The sequence below is a fragment of the Mytilus californianus genome, unplaced genomic scaffold, assembly GCF_021869535.1.
Source record: "Mytilus californianus isolate M0D057914Y unplaced genomic scaffold, xbMytCali1.0.p SCAF_4, whole genome shotgun sequence".
Classification (NCBI taxonomy): Eukaryota; Metazoa; Mollusca; class Bivalvia; order Mytilida; family Mytilidae; genus Mytilus; species Mytilus californianus.
Genome location: NW_026262690.1, coordinates 64949720 through 64975360, shown reverse-complemented (window position 1 = coordinate 64975360; position 25641 = coordinate 64949720). Strand labels below are relative to the sequence as shown.

Sequence of the window (25641 nt, the reverse complement as noted above, 5' to 3'; positions counted from 1 at the left end):
AGGTCTTCAGAGGTAAACTCAACAGTTAATTAGATGGCGTCAAGACTAAAATACACACGAAACGAAGCTACATATTATCGAGCCCATGCCCTGTAAATTGCTTATTTTAGATTTTTTTTTAATTTGGCTAAATGTTTTTCATGGTTATAAATCAAATATGAGAATTTGAGTCAAATCGGTGAACATGAATTTGACAGCTAGCTTATATAGTGCCCCTATAAGGTTACTAACTATCTAATATAGTTTTCAAGATATAAGGCAATAAACTGCTTTGCCGAGCTGAGCTGGATACGACCGCAGAGGTCCAACCCTGAACAGTTGGGGACAAAAATGGACACAATATTCAAGCTTGATACAGGTCTGAATTTGGATTGTAATTAAATATTTGACACATTATAGGTTTCTGACACAGAATAAATAGGGTCAAAGAACTTGAAATTGGTTGTATGATTTGAATTTATATTCAACTGAAGATTTCTTGCTGTTGTGTAATACACTGTGCTATTGTCCGAAAACTGGAAAATCCCCCCTTTTTTATTGAATAAAACCCCATAACTCGGAAACATAAAATCTAAAATTTATAAATATCATAAGGGAGCTCACGTCAATAGATATATACAATTCACCAAAGTTTCATGCAAATTGGTTAAAGCGTTTTTGAGTTACTGTGCGACATGTTGATGACGGACGGACAGACGGCCAACAGTATACCATAATACGTCCCGTAAACGGGCGTATAAAAAATGGTAAAATTCATCATCTGAGGGCACATCTCCTACAAGAAGTTGTCTGACAGTTTTGACGTAAATGAACAATAAGTAGAGCTTAACATTCTGAACATTTTTGCCCTGTCAGATTTTCTTTTTTCATAGTGGTTTTAAAAATTATACACAAAACTACCCCTATGTTCTATTTTTGGCCATGTCAGCCATTTTGGTTGGCAGGCAGGGTCATCGAACACATTTTTAAACTAAATACCCAAATGATGATTGGGCCAAGATTGGTTAACTTTTGGCCGAGTAGTTTCAGAGAAGGTTTTTGTAAAAGTTATTGACGACAGACGACAAGTGGTGAGACAAGCTCACTTGGCCTTTAGGCCAGGTGAGCTAAAAAGCATGAAATGTCAAATTTTTTTCTCTTATAAAAATCAGAAATATAGGATTGGCGCATCCGAAAACTAACTAATTAAAAAACCTTTGCCTAATATACAGTTAACAGTACAATTCAACACAAATAAAACTTACCAAACATGGATGCATTACTAATTTTCTCCAAGTCCTACAAACTGAAGCAACCCTAAAAACAAAAATATATAAATTAACTTCAATATTTACAGAATAGTGCTAAAATTCAAATTCTCAACAGAAATTATTAAAAATGCAAAGAGTACATGGTATTATATTAAGAAGTTTGTCATGCTGAAATAAGTTTTTATCTCTCTTCGTAATATATCCAAAACTTGAGTTCACTTTTCAGATTCAAAAGTAGTAAGGATTATAAATGTGCATCTTTCAAAAAAAACACTGTATTGTATATTCTAATTAATGAAACTATATTTCCTAAATATCTTTCATTCACCAATTAAAAAATCTACAGCTTTTTGGGTAACTGGTATAAAAAAGCCAACTCTAAACGGCATTATGGATTATGTGATTCTTTGGCAATTAATTATCTTTGGTGTTAATTATATATTTGACCAAATTATATATTTCCACAAATTGCATTAAATCAGATTTGTTATTTCTCTCTCTCCCTAGCTTGCTGTGTACTTATAGATAATCAATGTTTTTTAAACGAGAGGGTGCTTCTTAGCTACAATCTCATCGTAGGGCGATAGCCTCAAGTTTGAAAGATCATTGATAATCTGTTTATCGCTGTTTTGCCTATGACATCGTTGATGTTTACATTGACAACGTCACATGCTTAGTTTCTGACTATAATTTTCTATCTCAAACTAGTAGCGTGATATGAAAAATTATCACAAAAAAAGATCAAAGGAAAAATACACAAAATAGCGATAATAAATAATATTATCAATTAAATGACAGTACAAAACAAATATATTATTACATTGTACTGCTAAATTATTTTTTCATTTAAAATTTTCATATATTTGAAGCAATAATATATAATATTGAATTGCAATCTATTCCTTACCTGAACAGATCTCTAACATTCAGATAATTGAATATTAATAACATGCAGTCAAAACCTCCATATAAACACTGGATAAAACAACTAGCTGGATTTATACCCCATTTAAATTGTCTAGTTTTAGGAGACTCATTTGGAGTTTCTGCCAAAGTACGACTAGAATTTGGGACTATCGTTGGAAGCTGCCCACTACCACATTCTGTATCTAAACTCAATGTTTTATCATTAGTAACAGTCACACTCAATTTGGCTGTTTCACCTGTATTGACTGGAAAAGTATTTTTAGGCAGAAATAGTTTTAATCCTTGCGCAGTGTGTAGAAAAGAAGACGGCGGCACTGTTACTTGTGTGTTGTTAATTTTCAGAGACACTGGTTGAGTCAAATTCAAACGTTTGATTACTGCAGGTGGTAGTGTAAGTAACTGTCCTTGTTTGTTAGTTTCATTTTGTTTGACACCATTCATATCAGGTACTGATGGTGTATGAGATTTTGTTCCCGGAGCAGCAATAAGACGTGGAGGCTGTAATGATACAGGTGATGATATGGACAGTTGTGGAGTTGGAGCTGGTTTACTAAAATCTTGAACTATCGGTGCAACAGGTTTCAATGAAGGATATGATACCATTGGTCTTACGGCAGCTCCTGGTATAGAGTTGTAAACCATCGGGGCAGGAATACTACCCATTGGAAGACTTGTACGGAAAATTGAATTTGATATCAATGATCCAGATGTTGTAACTGGTAAATACATCATCTGGGTTGTGGCAGAAGCGGTCAGAGGTGGCTTTTGTAATCCTTCTTTCAATACAGGATATTTTACGCCCGATTGATTTTGATTAATATCTGAGGCTTTCCTCTCCAGAAAATCTCTTACATTTCCAAGGACACTACTACTAACTCCACTTCCTGTTAATTCATTCTCATAAGGATCAAATGGTTCTTTTTTAATCTTCACATTTCCAACAGAACTTGTTGTAGAGGATGGGGATACTGTTGCAACTGATGTGGAAGAGTTCAAGTTTGCCGTTTTAGATAATGCTTTAGCTAGAAATTTATTCAATGGCATATAACCAGTAGTTGAAGTCAAATGTGGGGCTACAACAGGGGTTAACCTGGGCCTTGTAGTACTTGGTGTGTTGATGAACTGGCATATATTAGAAGTTACTTTAGGTGTTATATTGACACAGTTTAACAAGGCTGGAGACGGTACATTCATTAAACCATCAGGCCCAGGGGAACAAGCCTTGTTGATACATCTCTGAAAAAAAAAACATGAAAAAGTTTTGAATCTTGTCAAGTTGTAAAGTTACATCTATTATATATGAAAATAAGGAATATCAATTGCACTATACACAAAGGATTTCTATATTTGGCATAATTTCAAATCTTATTGTTTGAAGTATTCTTTGGGGGGAAATTTCTAAAGGAAACTGTTTTTTAAGAATATTCTATCTGAATTTTGCAGGTATATAATTAATGGTTCATAAACTTCAACAATCAACTTCATATTAATAAAAATAGTAAATGGGGGAGATATATCAATATGTTCTGTGTTCCATCATGTCTTCAGAGGGAGATGCCCAAATTTACAAACAATTAATGGGGAATGTGTCCATGTGACACAGATGATGCCCCCGCTTGCATATCATATAAAGTTATAAAGGGACATATCTGAAGAACGGTAAAAGTGACACTACCCAAATTTGTACTTGATCTGAGTTTTGTGGTAATAAGTATTGTGTATAAGTTTCATAACATTTGGTTGAGGCAAACTTAAGTTAGAGAACGGAAATGAAAAATTCAGCAATTTTTCCATTTGTAAAGGTGTATAACACTAGAACAGTAAAAGTGACACCACCAAAATTCATACTTGATCTGTGTTTTCTGGTTATAACCATTGTGTATAAGTTTCATAACATTTGGTTGAGGCAAACTAAAATTAGAGAACGGAAACCAACTTTTAGACATACGGACGGACAGTCAGACGTACAAGGGCTAAATCTTAAAGCCCCCCTCCGCTACGGCCGGGACATAAAAAATACACTGCAGGGCTCAAAACAATATCTGGAGTGTTGTGGTTTCAAATAGTAAAGTAATAGTCATATACAGTGGCAACTTGGAAAAATTTTCATAAGTGAAACGATTGACAAATGACCTATATAGTCCTGACTCACTGTAGGCACTTATCATGATGCTTAAAACATATCACATCTAAGAAAGCTATTCATGGTTCCACACAACTTAAACTCTATAACAAAGGTGCATTATACACATTCATTTATCTATACAATGCATTTCCCATATAGTTTGCTTTACATATAATACATTGTATACAAGTGAGAACATTTAAATCATGTTAATTGCATACATGTAAGTGGTGTACTGTATGTTTGCAAAATTTGGAAAATAAAACTTAACCTACTTCATGAGAGCTGGAAAATGAAAAATCAATCTGTGCTGTACATGTAGTTATATATTATCAAGGTTCCTCTTTACTTACCAAACAAATAAATGAGTCAACAGTTTGGCACATATTTACACATTTAGGATGGAACATACAAAGACAGACATTACACTGCAATGTTGGAGGCTGACCAGTCAGTCCTGGACAATTTAAATTACACAGTGATTCCAGTTTACTGTTCCTACAAACAAATACAGACATATTTGAATAGGATTAAAAATATCATTGTCCCAAGTAGTTGATAAATTCTAGATAGATAAATTGACACAGGTATTTCTGATTTCTGATTTCTTTTCTGATATTGAAAATTAAAGCCAGCTGCATAACATACCTGTTCATGTTCTTATAAATTGAAATAAAACAAAAAAACTGTTTTTGAACTTCAATTAGATGCAACTAATGAAAAATTTCAATTCAAAATATACTATTGGCTCTCTGTCATTAAAGGCACCTAAGGCTCAACACTAAAATACTGTTTTTTTTTCATATTTTGCAGAAATGTATATTCCATTGTGCAATTTTAAAAACTACCATTAAAAATAATCAAGATTGTGTTAATGCTACACAGGTCAAGCCTCCCTTTTTCATATAAGGTTTATATCGTGGAAAAACACAACTTTGTGAAAGAAAGAAAAATAAGATAACAAATATTTGCCATAGAACTTATAAAATAAATTTTAGTCATAGTTCTTTTCCTGCTACAGGGCAAAATGCTTATTATATAAAAATACAAGACGATAAATTACAAAAATAAATCATTTGAATGACCTTCCACTCCCACCATATAAATGAATTTTCCAAATAGCATATTCAACAAAAGTTTGGTTAATTTTCTGGCCAAGTTTATTAGAAAGTTAACTCAAGCATTACAATTCAAATTGCCACTTGTAGATGACATTGACCTAATTTCAGACTGGTAGACATCACAATTTTAAACACCTTTTACAACTTAAATAACACTTACAACTTACCTCTCAGGACTTATTGCTGCTTTAAATGATTTTTGTGTGGTACTCTTCCTAGCTGTACCCTTTGATTTAAAAAACTTCTTTTTTGGTGGTGACATAGAAGGAGAAGTTCTAGTTTCTTCTAATGTCGGAGGGCATTCTGGGAAGGTTGCTTCCTTGGCAGCCTCTTTATCTTGTTCGTCTGGATCAACAGGTTCAGTCTTTATCTGCAGCTGCATTTCTGACAGAAACGGAACTTTTTCATCTGTCTTGTCCTCCTTTTCTTTTGGAGGAACCACATCTTTTGTCTGTTTTATGATGATTGTAGTAGATGTTGCTGGTCTTCCAGGTCCAACAGAATGTTTTCTCTTTCTGCCTCTTGGAGATTTAGTAATTACTGATTGAGTTTCCACATCACAGGAGGTCCCATTGAATGGAATAGCTGGCTCATCAGAATCCTTCTCTATTACAATTTCTGGCTTTTTCTTTCCTATTCTTAGTGGTTTGCCAGCATTTCTTACACTTTCAAAAGGTGGACTACTGATAGGAGTCTTTATAAAGGAAAAATTGTTCTCTGTAAGGTCTGAAATCTTGTGTTGTCTCACTAAAAAATACATAAACATAATTATATGTATTGTGGATTCATTATTATTCCTGTGATACCAATGTTCATCAATTTGGTGGGTATACTATAGATAAACCACACATTCAAAAAGTTAAATGGAGAACAAATTGTCTATAGGCTTGTATGCACACTTTGGCAAAACCAAGAAAATACAATATCCAAGAAAATACAATTGTTTCTCAATCCAAGAAAATTGGTATCTACAAAAATTAGTGAATCCACAGTATTGGGAAACATTTTTACTATATGTTTGACAGCCAATAATCTTGTTAAGATACATGTAGTTACACTTATAAATTCAATCATATTCCATTGAAAAATTAAATAGGCATCTGACAGATCAAAAAGGTGTTTACATATTACAAGTCATAACTGACAAGCTGCAGACCTAATTGAAGTCATTCAATTGATTAATACTGCAGAAATGATTGAAAAAAATTTAATTATTAAGTTCATTCAACATATTGAAACATTCAAAGTACACACAAATGGGAAGTAGGTCTCTGACATATAAAAGTGCTCACACCTTACAACTCATCACTGTCAAGCTGCTGACCAAATATAAAAGTCATTCTGTTCAGTAGTGCCTGATAAAAGTGTGACAAAAATATTTGTTTGATGGACAAGGTGGTTGCAATATATAAAACAGAAACATATATACATCATCATAGCATTTCATTTTATCCTGCAGAGTTCAGGACTTTTTTCTATGACACAATGCATATATATATAGTAAAACATGCTTTAAAATCTTCAGTACTCTCTTTTATACTTACAGTGAGCTGAAACTTCTACCATGGATCTCTGCAAATAAACAAAGTATATACTCTATATTCTCCTAATTCCATCAATTGAGAGTTAACATGCAATATTAAACAAACACATTAAAAAAAAAGATAATCAAACATTTTTCTTTTCAAGGGAGATTTTTTTTTTTTTAACCAATAACCAAAATTATGACTGCACCATGAAAATTATAACATCATGAAAAAGGATCAACAATGGATACCAAAGTTATGTGAGACTACTTAAAAATTGTATAATTCAACCTTATTTAACCAAATTTAGTAATTTTTCCATTTAAAAAAAGAACATAACTAGATAACGGTGAAACTTGATCTGTGTTTGGTGGTATACGTAATAAGTTTCATAACATTTGGTTGAGGCAAACTAATGTTAGAGAATAGAAAAACTAAAATTTTGCGATGTACAGACTGACAAGGGTAAAACTGAATGCCCCCTTCTGGGTCGGCAGGGGCATTTAAAGGAGTCACAGAGGTGCCATTAATTTTAAGCACTTAAATGCTGTGCTTTTGATAGTCATACTGTACAGGTGATATATTTTCAGCTTCAATATTTGACTTACCAATTTTTTACCAATAGGAGGTTTATAATATACATCAGCAGGCCTTCTCTTGTTATCATCAAATGTATTTCTTACTACTATCTCTCTTGTCCACCCTATGAAAATAAAACAGTTAGTTTACAGGGAATACTAATTCTTATATTTGAAGAAAAGTATTAATAAAATGAAAAGGAAAAAATAATTATACTGCAGCTAGAAGACTTCCTGTTGTCTTTATTTCATAAGTATACATGTAGTAAGTGATATTTTGTACAATATCAATTGCTTTTTTCCCCATCAGGGGCTGATCATTTGCGATGGAAAATAAGTTTTATTCTTAAGTTCAAGTTTAATGACTATTTTTTAGCCTTTGTTCACTGCAGTTTAAAAAAAATTCCTAAGGGTTCCGTGGAACCCAGTGTCTCGCCTACTTTTGCTGTTAATCGCAGGCTCAACAAATATATCTTTTGATTGTAAGTAGCTTCTGTCCAAGTTTGGTAAAAATCCAGGATAGTTTATGAATCTAATTAATGTTTTAAAAACTTAAAACTGCAGACTGTATGTAATGTTAACTGGAAGAAAAACTAAGTCCATTTATAAGTAAAATAAGGAAATTAACTGTTATCACAGAGATATGTCTTGCCTTTTTTGCAATTTTGATAATGCAAATGTTGAAATTAAAATAGCAATACTTTAACATGTAAGTTACGCAAATATTCAAAGTCGATGAACCATGACTGAAGGTACATGGCTAAACAATCTCCATGGAATGAGATGTGCCAATGCTTATACAACTGCATACCAAATACCATTGACTTATTATAAGTCGTTCCCTTTAAACAAACCTAAACACAAACATTAACTTGTAAACTATGTAAAATTTTCAAAGTCAATAAACCATGATCAGGGGTGGGGCTATATAATCTCCATGGAAACGATACTTGCAAATGCCAATACATTTGCATACCAAATATCATTGGCTTAACATTAGCAGTTCGTCTTAAACTGATCTAATCACAAACTAATACATGTAAACTAAGCAAAAGTTTCAAAGTCAATAGACCATGACTGAGGGGGTGGGGCCAAATATTCTCCATGGAAATGAGATGTGCTAATGCTTATACAACTGAACACCAATTAACATTGGCCTACCACTAATGGTTCCCCTTGAACTGACCTAATCACAAACTAATACATGTTAACTTAGCAAAATTTTCAAAGTCTATAGACCATGACTAAGGGGGCTGAGCCAAATAATCTCAATGGAAATGAGATATGCCAATGCTTATACAACTGCATACCAAATATCATTGACCTACCACTAGTGGTTCCCCATAAATTGACCTAATTACAAACTAATACATGTAAACTATGAAAAGTTTTAAAGTCAATAGACCTTGACTGAGGGGGCGGGGCCAAATAATCTCCATGGTAATGAGATGTGCCAATGCTAATACAACTGCATACCAAATATCATTGACCTATCACTAGTGGTTCACAATGAACTAGACCTAATCACAAATATACATTGTTGACGCCGCCGCCGCTGGAAACAGCATACCTATGTCTCACTTTTTGACTCCGTCAAGGCGAGACAAAATGGAACAAAATTTCCTTCTAGATACTAGCTTTTAATCATAAACAAGCTTCTGTCCAAGTTTGGTACAAATCCAAGATAGTTTAAGAAAGTTGTTAAAATTTTAAAAACTTTTAACCACAGAGTGAATGTAATGTTAACTGGCAGAAAAACTAAGTCCATTTATAAGTAAAATACGGAAAAAATTGAATTTTTTTTATAAAATTTACTTCTGGATACTATCTTATGATTATAAACAAGCTTCTTTCCAAGTTTGGTAGAAATCCAGGATAGTTTAAGAAAGTTATTAAAATTTAAAAAACTTTAAACCACAGTGAATGTAATGTTTCCTGGCAGAAAAACTAAGTCCATTTATAAGTAAAATACGGAAAAAATTGATCTTTTTTTTTACAAAATTTACTTTTGGATATTATCTTATGATCATAAACAAGCTTCTGTCCAAGTTTGGTAGAAATCCAGGATAGTTTAAGAAAGTTATTAAAATTTCAAAACTTTAACCACAGAGTGAATATTTGTTGACGCCGACGACGACAAAACGTAGGATCGCTTTGCCTTGCTTTTTCGACAAAAGTCGAAGGCTCGACAAAAATGTAAGAACAATGTCAGAGAAAATATAAACTTTTTTGCATTTGGTTCAAAATTTTTGAAGGGCTCAGTAAACTTTACCCCTCCCAAATTTCTAAGCCTTACAGTTATTGACCTAAAATTGTAAATACAGTTTATATGATGGTATTGGTTTAACAAGAAACCCAAGCTATTGAGAAGTGTTCCTTATAAGCATAGTAAATACAGCAATCTTCATAGATGTTTAGATTTTTCATCCTTTAAAAAAAAACTTCACCATATCAATGTAAATTCAGACTGTATCATCTTTATAAAACAAGAGGCTCTCAAGAGCCTGAATCGCTCACCTGTATTTCAGAGGAGAAGATTTTTAAATGTTAGCAAACTTGATGAACAAATTGTGTAAAATTGTCTTTAAAGGGCAATTACTCCTTAAGGGGTCAATTGACAATTTTGGTCATATTAACTTTTTTGTAGATCTTACTTTGCTGAACATTATTGCTGCTTACAGTTTATATATATCTATAATAATATTCAAACTAATAACAAAAAACTGCAAAATTTTGTTAAAACTACCAATTCGGTGGCAGCAACCCAACAATGGGTTGTTCGATTCGTCTGATAATTTCAGGGCCGATAGATCTTGACCAATTAAACAATTTTACCCCATGTCACATTTGCTCTAAAAGCTTTAGTTTTTGAGATATAAGCCAATAACTGCATTTGACCCTTATGTTCTATTTTTAGCCATGGCGGCCAAGTTTGTCGATGGATACAAACTTCGGATACAATTTATAAACAAGATACCCTAAGGAACATTTAGTTAAAGTTTGAAGGTAATTGGCCCAGTAGTTTCAGAGGAGAAGATTTTTAAATGTTAGCAAGGCCACACTTAACAGAATTTTGGTTTGCCCAAACCCTACCCAAACGTTGAGACAGTGGGTAGGTAGGTAGGCATTTTCTTTTCTTTTTTAGGCAAAGAGAAATTGAAGTGTCAGATATTTTTTAATCTGATAAAAATAAAAAACTTTTTCACATCAGGACAATAAAAGATTTTGAGTAGGCAGCTATTTTCTGGGTAGGTAGGGTTAGGGCAAACAAACATATTCTTTTTTATGGCCCAAACTTGATGAACAAATTGTGTAAAATTGTCTTTAAAGGGCAATAACTCCTTAAGGGGTCAATTGACAATTATGGTCATATTAACTTTTTTGTAGATCTTACTTTGCTGAACATAATTGCTGCTTACAGTTTATATATATCTATAATTATATTCAAAATAATAACAAAAAACTGCAAAATTTTGTTAAAACTACCAATTCGGTGGCAGCAACCCAACAATGGGTTGTTCGATTCGTCTGAAAATTTCAGAGCTGATAGATCTTGACCAATTGAACAATTTTACCCCATTTCAGATTTGCTCTAAAAGCTTTAGTTTTTGAGATATAAGCCAATAAAATGCTTCGCTGGGCGCAGCTTGATACGACCGCAGAGGTCGAACCCTGAACAGTTGGGGCAAGTATGGACACAACATTCAAGCTTGATACAGCTCTGAATTTGGATTGTGATTAAATATTTGACACAGCATAGGTTTCTGACACAGAAAGAATGTGGTCTAAGAACTTCAATTTTTTTAATTTACCTATTATGGTCCAATGTCCAAAATCAAAATACATGGCTAGATTCAGCATATCAAAGAACCCCATATATTCAATTTTTGTTGAAATCAAACAAAGTTTAATTTTGGACCCCAACTTGGACAAACTTGAAAACTGGTCCCATAATCAAAAATCTAAACACGTTTAGATTCAGCATATCAAAGTACCCCAAGAATTCAATTTTTGTTAAAATCAAACTAAGTTTAATTTTGGACCCTTTGGACCTTAATGTAGACCAATTTAAAAAACGGGACCCAAAATTAAAAATCTAAAAACACGGTTAGATTTGGCATATCAAAGAACCCCAATAATTCAATTTTTGATGAAATCAAACAAAGTTTAATTTTGGACCCTTTTGACCTCAATATGAACCAAATTTGATAGCGACCCACAAAATAAAAAATCTAAATACATGGTAAGATTCAGCATATCAAAGAACCCCATATATTCAATTTTTGTTGAAATCAAACAAAGTTTAATTTTGGACCCCAACTTGGACCAACTTGAAAACTGGGCCAAAAATCTAAAATCTAAACACATGTTTAGATTCAGCATATCAAAGTACCCAAAGAATTCAATTTTTGTTAAAATCAAACTAAGTTTAATTTTGAACCCTTTGGACCTTAATGTAGACCAATTTAAAAACGGGACCCAAAATTAAAAATCTAAATACACGGTTAGATTTGGCATATCAAAGAACCCCAATAATTCAATTTTTGATGAAATCAAACAAAGTTTAATTTTGGACCCTTTTGACCTCAATATGAACCAATTTGATAGCGGGTCCACAAATAAAAAATCTAAATACATGGTTAGATTCAGCATATCAAAGAACCCCAAGAATTCAATTTTTGATGAAATCAAACAAAGTTTAATTTTGGACCCTTTTGACCTCAATGTGGACAAAGTTGATAACAGGGCCCAAAAATCAAAAATCTAAATACATGGTTAGATTCAACATATCAAAGAACCCCATATATTCAATTTTTGTTGAAATCAAACAAAGTTTAATTTTGGACCCCGATTTGGACCAGCTTGAAAACTAGGCCCATAATCAAAAATCTAAATACATGTTTAGATTCAGCATATCAAAGAACCCTAAAAATTCAATTTTTGTTAAAATCAAACAAAGTTAAATTTTGGACCCTTTGGACCTCAATGTGGACCAATTTAAAAACGGGGCCCAAAATCCAAAAACTTAATACACGGTTAGATTCAGCATATTAAAGAACCCCAAGAATTCAAGAATAAAACCCCTTTGAAATTGATCAAGAAATAAGCAATTTATACGAAGTATCTTCTTTTGCACAATACTGTGCAATTGAATATTTCTTGCTATTGTGCAATACTGTACAATTGACAATTTCTTGCTATTGCGCAATATTGTGCTATTGGATATTTCTTGCTATTGCGCAATACTGTGCAATTGAAGATTTCTTGCTATTGCGCAATACTGTGCAATTGAAGATTTCTTGCAATTGTGCAATACTGTGCAATTGAAAATTTCTTCCTATTGCACAATACTTATTATATAATAATTTACACATCCTGTTTGGTGTGTATCTCCTACCATATCATTATTATTTGCTTTTAATATTAATCAGAAATAACCAACTTAAAATGGAAAATTTTAAAAGAAAAAAAAAGGAAAAAAAGAAAAAAAAAGAAAAAAAAAGAAAAAAAAAAAAAATCCCCCCCCCAAATTTTTTGAACCCCCTTATGATTCATCTCCCCCAAACTCAATCCCAGCCTTCCCTTTGTGGTATGGTACCTTGCAGTACAATTTCAGAGAGATCCATACACTTGAACACAAGTTATTGTCTGGAAACTAGAAAAATGCTTATTTTTGGCCCCTTTTTGGCCCCCAATTCCTAAACGTTTCGGGCAATTACCCCCAAACTCAATTCCAGCTTTCCCTTTGTGATATGGAACCTTGTAGTACAATTTCAGAAATATCCAAACACTTACACACAAGTTATTGTCATGAAACTAGAGAAATGCTTGTTTTTTGCCCCTTTTTTGGCCCCTAATTCCTAAAATTTTGAGGCAATTACCCCCAAAATCAATTACAGCCTTCCCTTTGTGATATGGAACCTTGTGGTACAATGTCAGAGAGATCCATACACTTACACACAAGTTATTGTCTGGAAGTTACAAAAATGCTTATTTTTGGCCCCTTTTTGGCCCCTAATTCCTTAACTGTTGGTACCATAACCCCCAAAATCAATCCCAACCTTCCTTTCCTGGTATTGAACCTTATGGTAAAATTTCATGGAGATCCATTCACTTAAACTAAAGTTAGAGTGCGAAAACCAATGTGTCTTCGGACGACGACGACGACGCCAACGTCATACCAATATACGACCAAAAAATTTTCAATTTTTGCGGTCGTATAAAAACTGCATTTGACCCCTATGTTCTATTTTTAGCCATGGCGGCCATGTTTGTCGATGGATCAAAACTTTGGATACAATTTATAAACTAGATACCCTAAGGAACATTTAGTTAAAGTTTGAAGGTATTTGGCCCAGTAGTTTCAGAGGAGAAGATTTTTTAAATAGTTTACGATGACAGACGACGACGACAGACGACGGACGCCAAGTGATGGCATAAGCTCACATGGGGCCCTTTGGGCCCCGGTGAGCTAAAAAACTGGTGTCTCAATCCTATTGCATATTTAAGCAAATAAAACATGTTTAAACTAAACTAGTTGTCTCATTGGCAATCATACCACATATCCTAATTTTCATATGGAGCTTGTCATATAGTTTGGGCACTTGTGCAAGTGTTTACCAGTGGAGAAATTGATGTTTACCTACAACAATTATACCCTTATTTTAGTATACAAACCATATTCTCCTGGGAGTTCTAATGATTTAATATCAAGGTTGGGATATTTTGGCTTCTTCATAGGTGTACCTACAAAAAAAACCCAAAACATGTATTTAATAGATCAATGAAGTAGATCAATGAAGTATATAGAACACTACAAATTCATATAGACACTGAGGTACAATATGTAACTATGTACATGTATTACAATTATGCATTGTGAACTCATATTAGAAAATGTATGACGAATATTTAAGACATCTGGTTAAAAAACAAACAATATTTTTTGTAAAAGGCATGATTATAAGGAACAGAAGAGAATGCAGAATTGTGTGTACTCTCTGTTTTTTTTGGAATTTTCATCAGTTTAATAATATGGTAAATTTCATTCAAATGATTTTGTTCCCTATGGTAAACATTAATCCTAATATTTATATATATGTAAAGGTTACAGTAAGCAATTAACCAACAGTTGGGCTGCTACTCTATAGGGACTTCATTTAAATTATCAAACATGGTACCCGTAGTCATGCAGTCTATGATAATTAAGTGATACTTTCAATCGCTAGCAAAATCCCTGTTTCACAGAGAATCATTCAACACTAGCTATAGCTACATGTACACCTATTTTAACTGAATCATTTTGTGTATACTGTAGGTTTCAAGTTCAATACATACTGCACAAATTTAAATCTACTTTTTTAATATTATGAAAGAAACATTCACATAGTGTAAAACAGCAAAATTTCATATACATTGTACCCTAAAACATACCTATACATGTATTTGGTGTGCCAGTACTATTTTTGCTTGTTGTAGTAGTAATAGTCGCATCAGATAATTGTTTAGCTTGCTTTGATCTTGATTCTCTCACAAATCTCTGTGCTCTCATGTCTTCCTTAGGGTTATAATCAGGATCAGCATCAAACTCACTGGTGTAAATATTGTCAGTTTTAGGTGTTCTACTTCTTTTCCCTCTTCCAAAAACATCTTCTGGCTTTAAGATATCTTTGTCATTGATAATGATTCCCATTTCAGCATCTTCTAATTCATGAGGAGTTTTTGACAGGAACTGACTAAATTCTGTTTCACCAGTTGATGAATCTAACTCAGCAGTTGAAGTATCTTTTTTCTCATCTTCATCTTTAGTCTTATTTTGAGAATCTTCTGTGACACAACTTTCCTTAATCAACTTATCATTATTTTTACCCGCCTGACTTTCATCTATTGTAAGGTTATTTTCTTCTTCTTCTTCTTCTTCTTCTTCATCACCACATTGTTCATTGCTTTTTATTTTTCCATCTGCTTCAACTGTTTCCTCCTCGATGTCTTCTATTTTATCCTTCTCCTCATTGTTTTTCATTTTATCCTCTTCCCCATCAATATCTCCGCCATTCACATTTTCAGCATTCTTTACATTGTAGTCATCATCGGTATTTTTCCTTTCATTTACCAGTATATCGTTATTTATCTGCTCATTTCCACTATCCAATTTGCTATCTTCCGGTAAATTTTCATCTACATCAGCATCAGTTTCCATACCTTCATCTTCACCATCTTTCTCAGCTACACTTTTTGTAGATAATGATTCAGATGGGTCTATACCAGACACACTCTCCATTTCAGAAGGTGTTGTTATTGATTCAGATTGATCTGCTGGAATGCTTTCTACTACAGATAGTGTTGTAATTGTTTCAGATTGATCAGTAGAAATACTTTCCATTTCAGATGGGGTTGTAATGGATTCAGATTTATCTGCAGAAATGCTTTCTATTCCAGATTGAATTGTTATGGATTCAGATTGATCTGCTGAGATGTTTTCTGCTCCAGATGGTGTGGAAATGGACTCAGATTTACCATCTGATTCACTATCTATTGTGGTCTGCACATTATCACATCCATCTACTGTATCTCCATTCATTATTGCAACAGATTCAGCATTCATGTTGGAATCATTTTGAGATTCTTTAATTGTCTTGAAGTCCTGATCTGACACTGAAGTTTTTGTTTCTTCTTCCATTTTTTCAGATCATTTAGTCATTTTCTAATCCTAAAGATCCGAAAAGAAAATGGAACAAATAATAAAAAATATATTTAAAGAAAGGTTCATCTCGCTGTAGCTTTTACACAGCATGAAGATAATCTCCAGCTGAAGAATTATTGTAGTAGGTTTTCTCATCAACCATTCTTCAAGTATAAAATGCATTATTTTAGAAGTTTTTAATAAGGCAGTGGTTAAACTCTGGGTTTTATTTTAGCAATTTGTAGCAATGTCTCTGTGTACTGTAGTTCAGAACAATCATGACAATAGACAAATAAAATTACTGTATATAGAATGCTTTAATGCGCATTAATTTTGTAACAAATTTTGCTTAGATACATGTAAGTAATATAAGCAGCTACAAAAATGGACATTTTGTGAATTTTTTTTATCCTGTACATATTGATATTTTCACAAGTTGTTATTTCCTCTATCTCAATGAATTAACTGTTCGTGCATCAGACAATAAACATTCACTTTACATTCAAATTGTTTATTTACCCGAGGGTATCATCAGCTAAATAGTCTGTTCTTAGGTACTGACATGATTCATTACAAACCTTTCTCAAATTGTTCATTTTTAAATTAAGAAATAATAAAAGAAGAATGTGTCAGAGAACACGAAAGCAGCATAACTCTAGAACAGTAGCTATAGGTGACGCACTGCCCAAATTTGAACTCTGTCTGCGAGTTTAGATTCTCAGCATTGTGCATGTTGTGTTTGAGTTTCATAAAATTTGGTTGAGGAAAACTTTAGTTAGAGTGCGGAAATGAAAATGGGACAGACAGAAGGACATATACATTTGTAGTCAAGGGTAAAACTTAATGCCAACTTAGGCTTAACAACAGGGGCATAAATAAGAAACTAAGGTCTTAACTTCCTGAGGCAAAGTTGACCTTACAGTACAAATTTCGCGAAAGGCTTCCCAAACTCCGAACACCAAGTTTTTTCTTGGTGTGACACCAGGAAACTCCGACATCCCTCCCTAAATTCTCGGAGAAATTTGGGAGTATTCCCTCCGACTTCCGCGTAAATTCGCTACCTTTTGTTTATTGTATTAGCGACATCTCTCCCAGTCCGGTGTGACGCGGTGTCACACCAGGTAATAAATTGCCCTAATCCTTCTGATCTATACCGGCACGCGACAGTCAAGGTATGTGAGATTACTTATGTAATTAAACAATTGTATTTCCTGTCTATTGATAATCAGGTTATATTTCTGATTGCTTGAAACAAATAAAAGATTTAAAAGCAAAACGTTGTTGTTAATTCTTTCAATTACAATGTACATTTAAAAATAGTTTTATTAAAAAAAAAACTATATTTGATTTTTACCTCGTTTTTTTTTTCTGGTCAGTAAATTAATATTTTATTTACAAAAGAGATATACTTGTGTAAAAATAAACGGAGGCTTACGCTGAATAAATGTGGGCAGTTTAAAGGAAAATTACATGTCTCAAAGTTTTGTATAAAAGTAAAAAAGAAAATATTATTCACTATTCGTTATGCTAATAAGTCCACGCCATTTTCATTTTACGATTACATAATTGCTTGAAACAAATTAAAGATTTAAAAGCAGAATGTTGTTGTTAATTCTTTCAATTGCATTAAAGTTTTATAACAAAAACTATACTTGATTTTGACCTTGTTTAAGTTCATCGGTAAATTATTTTATTAAATGAGACATACTTGCGTAAAAATAAACGGAAACTAACGCTGAATATAAAAGTGAGCAGTTTAAAGAAAATTACGTGTCTCAAAATTTGTATATGCAAGTAAAAAAGAGAATACTATTCACCATTCGTTATACTTAATAAGTCTACGGAATTTTCTCTTTACGATTTGTTGGCATTACTTATACTTAGGATTAATAATTACATTTCGGCTACAACACTTCTATAGCTGCATCAACTCGTCGTTGCATAATATTCATTTACGCACAATGAATGTAAACTTGTGTATTGTATAAAGGACAGTGATTTTTAAATTTTTTAAAAGAAATTAATTGCCGTGGGAAGACGATACACATCTCAGTGATCAACAGTCCGTGGTTGAACTTTGAACTTGACTTCGCTCACAATATTGAATGCTAAAAATAGTGACATCAATTTTGTCCACGAGATTTTTATTTGGCGGGAAATATTATCACGTAACAGTAAACTCAGGTGACCTTTCTGGATGACCGTGGGAAAATTCATTCGGGTTTTAAATTTGCTTTGGAATGATTGACATTTGTATGCCTTAAGATTGAGGCTCTAGAAGGTCCTTTTACAATTGATTAACCGGAATCTAAAATATAATCCTTTTCTGAATAAACGAACACCAGCCTTTTAATTATACGTTTCTAAGTCAACACAGGACATACATGTAGATGGTTAGGCTATTGTTAAGGTCCGTTTTGGTCATATAGCTCTTCAACTGTTTTGGTTCCTATACAATTTACATACTTGACTTTCAAATATTTGGTTTAAAGCATTCCTGATGAAGATAATTCAAGAAAAGCACTTTGGATGCATGAAATTTATAAAGTGTTGTTTTCATAATTTTTGTATGAATGCACAGGGGATAAATTTTTTAACTTTGCTAGGGATGGCAACAAGTACATAGGTTTTTTTCTCCGTCAGATCTAAATTTTAATGTTATCAAGCAAACCAATAAAGCCGACACTTTTCAAAAACTCAGAATCCACATACAAAAATATGGTTGTGGAAAATCTTTAACAAACAATATTTTTGACACATCAGACACAAGTATGACATATTACTGGTTTGGAAATGATTTCAAGAATTAGACTGATTTTAAAATCCTCTGGCATAAGAACATGTACTTGCAGTGCCTAATGAAAAAAATACTATACCAACGACTGTCAAACAAAATTGGTGTTTTAATTGAGACACGAGGGGAATCATCATAGTTTAAAAAGCCCTCTCATATGCCCCAAATCTGTTACCGATTCAATGAAAAAGAGATCAAGTTTCCAAACAATTGGTATCGTAATCAACTTCTGAATGTTTTTTTTGTTTTGAAAAACGCAAGTGTGTATTTCACTAGTGGCACCGTACAAATTTATACCATTGCTTTGAAAGAATGTATAACAGGTGCTTCAACAAAAGTTTTTTTTTTATAACTGTGAATATCTTTAAGAGCGACACCCACAGGGTATCAACAGAACAAATTTTTTAGCTTATGCAGTTACGCGAATAGATTGTTCATCGACAAAATTGCTTGCGCATTTTATTTTAAAGTACGATATTTCATTAGGCTTAAAAGCAAAAACTTACAAATCTGTAATTCACATGAAGAAAATGGCTTCCATGTTCTAAACTAAAAATAGATGAAAACATGAGCTGCCACCTAGTGGTAAAATTTGTCACACTGTAGAGTTTATTTTTTGTGATATTCTTACTTTCTACATCTGAACTGGCATAAAGTTAAAAGGACAATCTAATTTAAACAGTCTAAAACGAAATTGTAGAAAACAGTACCATCCAACTAAGAACAAAAAACATTTTCACATATGACATGAGAGAAGCGTGTACCATGGCGAAAATACTTTTCCTGGTATTGATCCTGTAAATCTATAAAATCGTATATTACCTTTCAAATGTGCTTTAATATCCAGTCGATTTTCTTGTTCAAACTATTTAATGTAATTTGCAACTTAAGACTTAAACTTTTGGCGATGAGTCTGGTATTTTTCTGAAAGAGTTCCTTCCCCTATTCTATTTAATATCAGGACCGTTAACGGTACATGAATTCCGTACACGAATATCAACAAAACATCATGCCATCGATGGTATATATTATTTCCTTATTTACGTACTGTCTAACAGAATTGATGGTTTATATTCCATGAAATGGTTCTTACCTATCATAAATAGACGGTGTTATGATCAAAACTGTATTCCTTATCCCTGGGAAATTTATAGTATACTGATTATCAAATTGATGCAATAAAAATGGAATTGTATAAACTTGAATGGGGTCAGGATAACTATATCATATAATTTGAGTCTCAGAATGATAAGCAGTAAGTCCAAAGAAATCATAACGTGTGACACAGGTGCTTTTGAAATTTGCATTTTTGTTCATTGATGAGAAGATTGAGTTAGCAGGTGATGTTCAATCGAGATCAATCTACTCTATCCATTAGTCGTTACCATCTAGCCTCTAAATTTTATTATTGAGTTGACAGTTTCTGTTCATTCTTGATCAATCAAATCTATCCTTATATGTGTTAGACTTAAGGTTAAGTTGCAGTAAATGGGCTATGTCACAGACTTTCTTAAAATTGTGCATACATCTTTCAAATTGGCTTGTTGAACTGTAATTGAAAATCTAAAAAATAATGCCTTATCTCTTTTTTTTCTGAAATATTACTGATTGAGTTCTTTCAAAATAAGGTGCCCATTTGTATTCAAAGCACATGAAATTGGCGAAAAACCTTCTTAAATTTGTCTTCATCAAAATTTCGTCAATTTCATGTGTCTTCCTATACAAATGTTCAATCAGTTATTTTTCAGAAAACAAAAGAGATAAAGGACGATTTTCATATAGAATGCAACAAGCCCAAGTTATATGCAAAATTTTACCAAAATCTGTGACATAGCCCATTTACTGTTCCTTGGCCTTAAATCGACATCTGTTCCTCAGATAGATGTCTTATCTGACGTGTCATTCGCAAATCAGGGTCTAATATTTTTTACCTTTTAATTGACACCCTATGTGATGTCATGTATCACCAAATCAACATCCAATCAATCCAAGTCTCATCTGAACATTATTGATGTCCAATATGAAATAATTTTTTTCCAGTTTGATCTTTATTTCTTTTTTCTGTTGTGAAATTTTTTTTATGATAATATGAAAATGACATTTTTTTTATTATATTTTTAATCATTACAAATCATACATGATAATGATTTAGTTGACTTATGAATAGAAACAACAAAGGAAACAACATCCCGTCAAAAAGAATCTCAGACATGGACAACAAATCATAAGGACAGAAAAATCGAGCGCACCCAACAGTGTTTACAAGTTGTTGAGCAGTGATTGAAAAGTGCTATTTACGGTATATTTATTCATTTGTGGAGGAAATTTTTCAAGTCAGGTACATTCATATTTGTTTATTAACCATCATTAAACTATCACTGTGAAGATAAATGAGATAAATAAGAAAGTGAATTGAAATTATCCAGTTGATATTTCGCCGTTGAGTAAAAAGTATGGCGGACCAGTCCGGTGAAGAAAATAAACAAACACAAATAAACACAATGACAATACATTCAGAAAACAAGAATGCAGACAGAAGAAACGATGCACCTAACACTGACAATAAGTTAAAAAGAGCTCGGTCTAATGAAAATGTATCAGAAACCGAACAAGAAACAAATAAACGTCTGAAAAAAGATGACATTGGTAACGAATTGGGTGAATTAAAAACACTCATGTATGATCTTGCTGTTGAGATGAAAGATATGAATGACAAAGTATTTGAACGTATTGACAATTTAGAAAATACTTTTGCAAAAAATATTGTTGAAAATATGAGCAAAATGATTGACAATAAAATAAATAAAGAGGTGAATAAAGTGAAAGACGATTTTAAAGCTCAAATGACCACAGTAAACAAAAGGATTGACGGCATCGTAAATAAACTGAGGAGCGATATTAAAAACATACATACCGAGGTCGCGGACAGAGTGCGCACAGATTTAATCAGTACACAGGCAGGTGCAATTACTCGGCCGATACAGCGAGATACAAAATTTGTAGTTAAAATGCTCTCAGAAACCGATGCAGAGAAGACAGACTCTGAGCTGACAAAAAATCGGGTATCCGCTATCATTAGAGATGGTCTTCATTTACATGATGTTCGAGTTGTTGAAGCTACCAGAATTGAAAGCAAAGGAAGTCGCCCAGGGCTTGTGATAGCTTCCGTAGAAAATGAAGAACAGAAAGAGAAGTTGATGAAAAGTAAGAGAAAGTTGAAATATTCACGCGATTATCAAAAAGTTTACATTGAAAATGAACTGACATCGGAAGCACGGGTACAATTGTCAAATATGATGACAGTGTTGAACGGTATTGGCCGTGAAAAAGACTTTGTGGTTGTAAACGGCAAAATTCAGAAGAGAGGCAATAACATGAGAGGTAGAGAATATGACAATGTAAACGGACAAAGACGACCAGAAAGAGAGGAGTGGACACCAGTACAAGGACGACATTTCCGTGGTCGAGGTGGTAGAGGTGGACGCGGATATTAGGAATTAACGCTTGGTGTTTGGAACATTAGAGGGTGGTCAGCACGTCAAAATGATAATTCAAACTTTAGATGTCATGTTGTAAACGCTTTAAATTTTGATATTCTATGTTTATGTGAAACTTTTTTGAGAGAAAGTGATAAAATAAATGTAGAAGGTTATACTTGTTTTCAGAGAAACAGGGACAAAGTTCATGTTAATTCCAAGAGAGGTTCTGGTGGGGTAGCGGCTTTAGTTAAAAATTATCTATTGAAATATTATAATGTTGAAATTTTAAACAGTGAAGTACAAGATATTCTATGGATAAAATTGAGTAATGAAAATGATATAATATGTTTATGTGTGTGTTACTTACCACCAGAAAATTCTATATATAATGACTCACTAGTTTTTTATACTAAACTGCTAGAACAGGTGTATATGTATCAAAATATTGGTAAATTGTATATTTGTGGTGATTTTAATTCTAGATGTGGAGATGCCCAAGATTTTATTGAAGGTGTTGATAATGTACAAATAAGAGAAATTGTTGATAGTATATCAAATAGAAATGGTGATTTACTCATTGAGTTTTTAGTAGATTGTAATATGTGTATGGTAAATGGGCGAATTGGTTCGCAAGATTTTACTCATATTAAAGGTACAGGGAAATCTGTTGTAGACTATGTCCTTACTCCACATGAACAGTTAAACGATGTAATTAATTTTAAAGTGAATACAATGTCAGACTTAGTAACTGAGTTATCGCTTGTCGGATACGAGTCGATTCCGGACCATTCTTTGTTAGAATGGGGCATACGAGTTAGAACGTATATGTCGGAAGTAGAGCAAAACGAGAGCGGTATAGGAGTAAATCGGGTTAAAGGTCCAAGAAAGTTCAAGCTAGATGGATTGAGTAACGAACCTTTTTCTAGTGAAAATATGCAGAATGTATTACGAGATACTATATATCGAATTGAAGTTGCTTTAAACCGTAGTAAAGACGTAAATAAGGCTTTTATCGAACTGAAATATTTACTTATTAAAGAATTGGAGCTAACATGTAAAGAATTGAAACCGCCCTTTTCTAATATGCGAACGAATAAGTGTAAGCGGAAACTGTATTGGTCTGATGAATTACAGGACTCATGGAACAAAACGTGTGATGCTGAGAGGCAATGGAAGCGATGCAAATCAATTGGAAAATCTAAGCTCCGTACTCGATTTATGCAATCACGAAAAGATTTCGACAAATTAAATCGGAAAGCGAAGCGAAATTATCAGCTAGAACAACAAAATAAACTTCAAAAACTTGGCGAACAAAATTCATCTGAATTTTGGAAGTCTATAGGAAAATTAGGACTTGCCAATGATCGCAAATCGAGACAGACTTTTCAAATTCGATCAGAAACAGGAGAAATTATAAGTGACATTGACTCTGTATTAGAAAAATGGAAAATAGACTATAAAAAGTTGTACAACAGTGCTGATATGAATGGTTCGTATGATGACGAATTTCTTAAGGACATTAAAAGTAAACTTCAAAATAGGAATAATTTAGTCCGTGACAATAATATTGATACAACTGAACTTAATAGAGCTATTGAAAGGGATGAGGTACGCGAGGCCGTTTTTCGAGCTAAGCAAGGTAAATCCGCTGGAATTGATGAGATACCGAGTGAGATTTTGCGAAATGACACGTGTATAGACTTGTTATATAAAATTATTCAGTTTTGTTTCATAGAAGGGCACGTTCCTAGTGAATGGTTAACGAGTATGATCTCTCCGATTCCGAAACCGAAAATGGATTCCCTTAATCCACTTGAATACCGTCCAATTTCATTAATATCAGTGCCGTGCAAAATATATGCGGATATTTTGAATAAAAGATTGACAAATTGGTTAGAACAAAATGACATGTTAGCAGAAGAGCAAAATGGATTTAGACGTAACCGAAGCTGTTTGGATCACTTATATGTATTAACAACAATTATTAAAAATAGAAAGTTACGAAGGAAAGATTCTTTCGTGTGCTTTGTTGATGCGAAGAAGGCTTTTGATAATGTTAATCGGGACATGTTGTGGTATAAGCTGATGAAAATTGGTATTAACGGAACGTTTCTAAAAGCAATTCAGTCTCTTTACGATGCGACACAAAGTGCAGTAAAATTAGGAAACAACTTGACAGATATTTTCCCGGTTCAATACGGTGTGAAACAAGGCTGTAAAATGTCTCCTACTTTGTATTCCATATATGTTAACGATCTTGCGGATGATATTCGCTCGCTTAATGCTGGTGTAGATATTGGTGATTTAAATGTATCTATTCTTCTTTACGCTGACGATGTTGCGTTGATAGCTCCAAATGAACAGAATTTACAAAAGATGTTGGACTGTTTAAAAACCTGGTGTAGGAAATGGAGAATGACACTAAATAAAGAAAAAACAAAGGTTATTCATTTTCGTAATAAAAACACTGCTAGATTTACTGTCGAATTTAACTGCGGAGAAACTTCGGTTAATTATATTTCATCCTACAGATATTTGGGACTGCATTTGAATGAATTTTTGGATTATAAACATACAGTACGAGAAATTACTAAATCAGCAAGCAGAGCACTTTCAGCCTTATATGCTAAATTTATTTCATGTGGTGGAATGACTTATGATGTGTTTACGAAACTTTATAGGTCTGTAGTTGAGCCTGTTCTATACTATGGTTCTGGAATATGGGGGCATACAAATTGGAGAGATGTACAAGTTATACAGAACAAAGCATGTCGGTTATTCTTAGGAAGTGCTTCAAATGCGTCAAATATAGCCATTCAGGGTGATATGGGACTTAAAAGTACGAAATCAGCAGAAATTTTGGAAACTTTTCGTCTTTTTCTTAGAGTGAGCAAAACTTACGATACAAGACTTACATATAAGGTTCATGCGTGGAGTAAGGATTGTTCTAGGTCATGGGATAAAAACTGTATAAAGAAAGCACAAATTTTAGGTATTGAAAATGTTATTAATGATACTTTTTCCATCAAACATAAACTGCAAGAAATCAAATCCAAACTCTATGAAAAAGATAAAAATGAATGGGTTGAAAAATTGTTTAATGACAGAAATGAATGTAATGGTAATAAATTACGTATGTATAGGGAGTATAAAAATGT

General features: G+C 33.0%; 2 protein-coding genes across 4 annotated transcripts in view; one reads left to right on the top strand and one right to left on the bottom strand.

The window, feature by feature from the left end:
- The window catches only part of LOC127738305 (uncharacterized), a 45394-nt gene extending 25453 nt beyond the window's left edge, over positions 1–19941 (bottom strand). The window contains exons 1-9 of one of the 2 annotated variants that reach the window (XM_052249506.1): positions 19827–19941; positions 14962–16237; positions 14206–14274; positions 7558–7652; positions 6968–6995; positions 5591–6170; positions 4656–4800; positions 2158–3413; positions 1245–1296 (exon numbers count right to left, since the gene is read on the bottom strand). In XM_052249506.1, the coding sequence (XP_052105466.1) occupies positions 1245–1296; positions 2158–3413; positions 4656–4800; positions 5591–6170; positions 6968–6995; positions 7558–7652; positions 14206–14274; positions 14962–16207 (3471 nt within the window). In that variant the 5' untranslated portion in view covers positions 16208–16237; positions 19827–19941. Of the gene's footprint in view, positions 1–1244; positions 1297–2157; positions 3414–4655; positions 4801–5590; positions 6171–6967; positions 6996–7557; positions 7653–14205; positions 14275–14961; positions 16241–19826 lie in introns of those variants that run through there. The other variant, XM_052249507.1, reaches the window with a different exon arrangement.
- Positions 19942–20053: 112 nt separating this feature from the next.
- LOC127738314 (uncharacterized) overlaps positions 20054–25641 on the top strand; it is a 94579-nt gene continuing 88991 nt past the window's right edge. For both annotated transcript variants that reach the window (XR_007999986.1, XM_052249516.1), the window contains exon 1: positions 20054–20259. Coding sequence is in view for 1 of the 2 variants with exons in the window: in XM_052249516.1 (XP_052105476.1) it covers positions 20250–20259 (10 nt within the window). In the remaining variant the exon portion in view is untranslated. The remainder of the gene's footprint in view (positions 20260–25641) is intronic.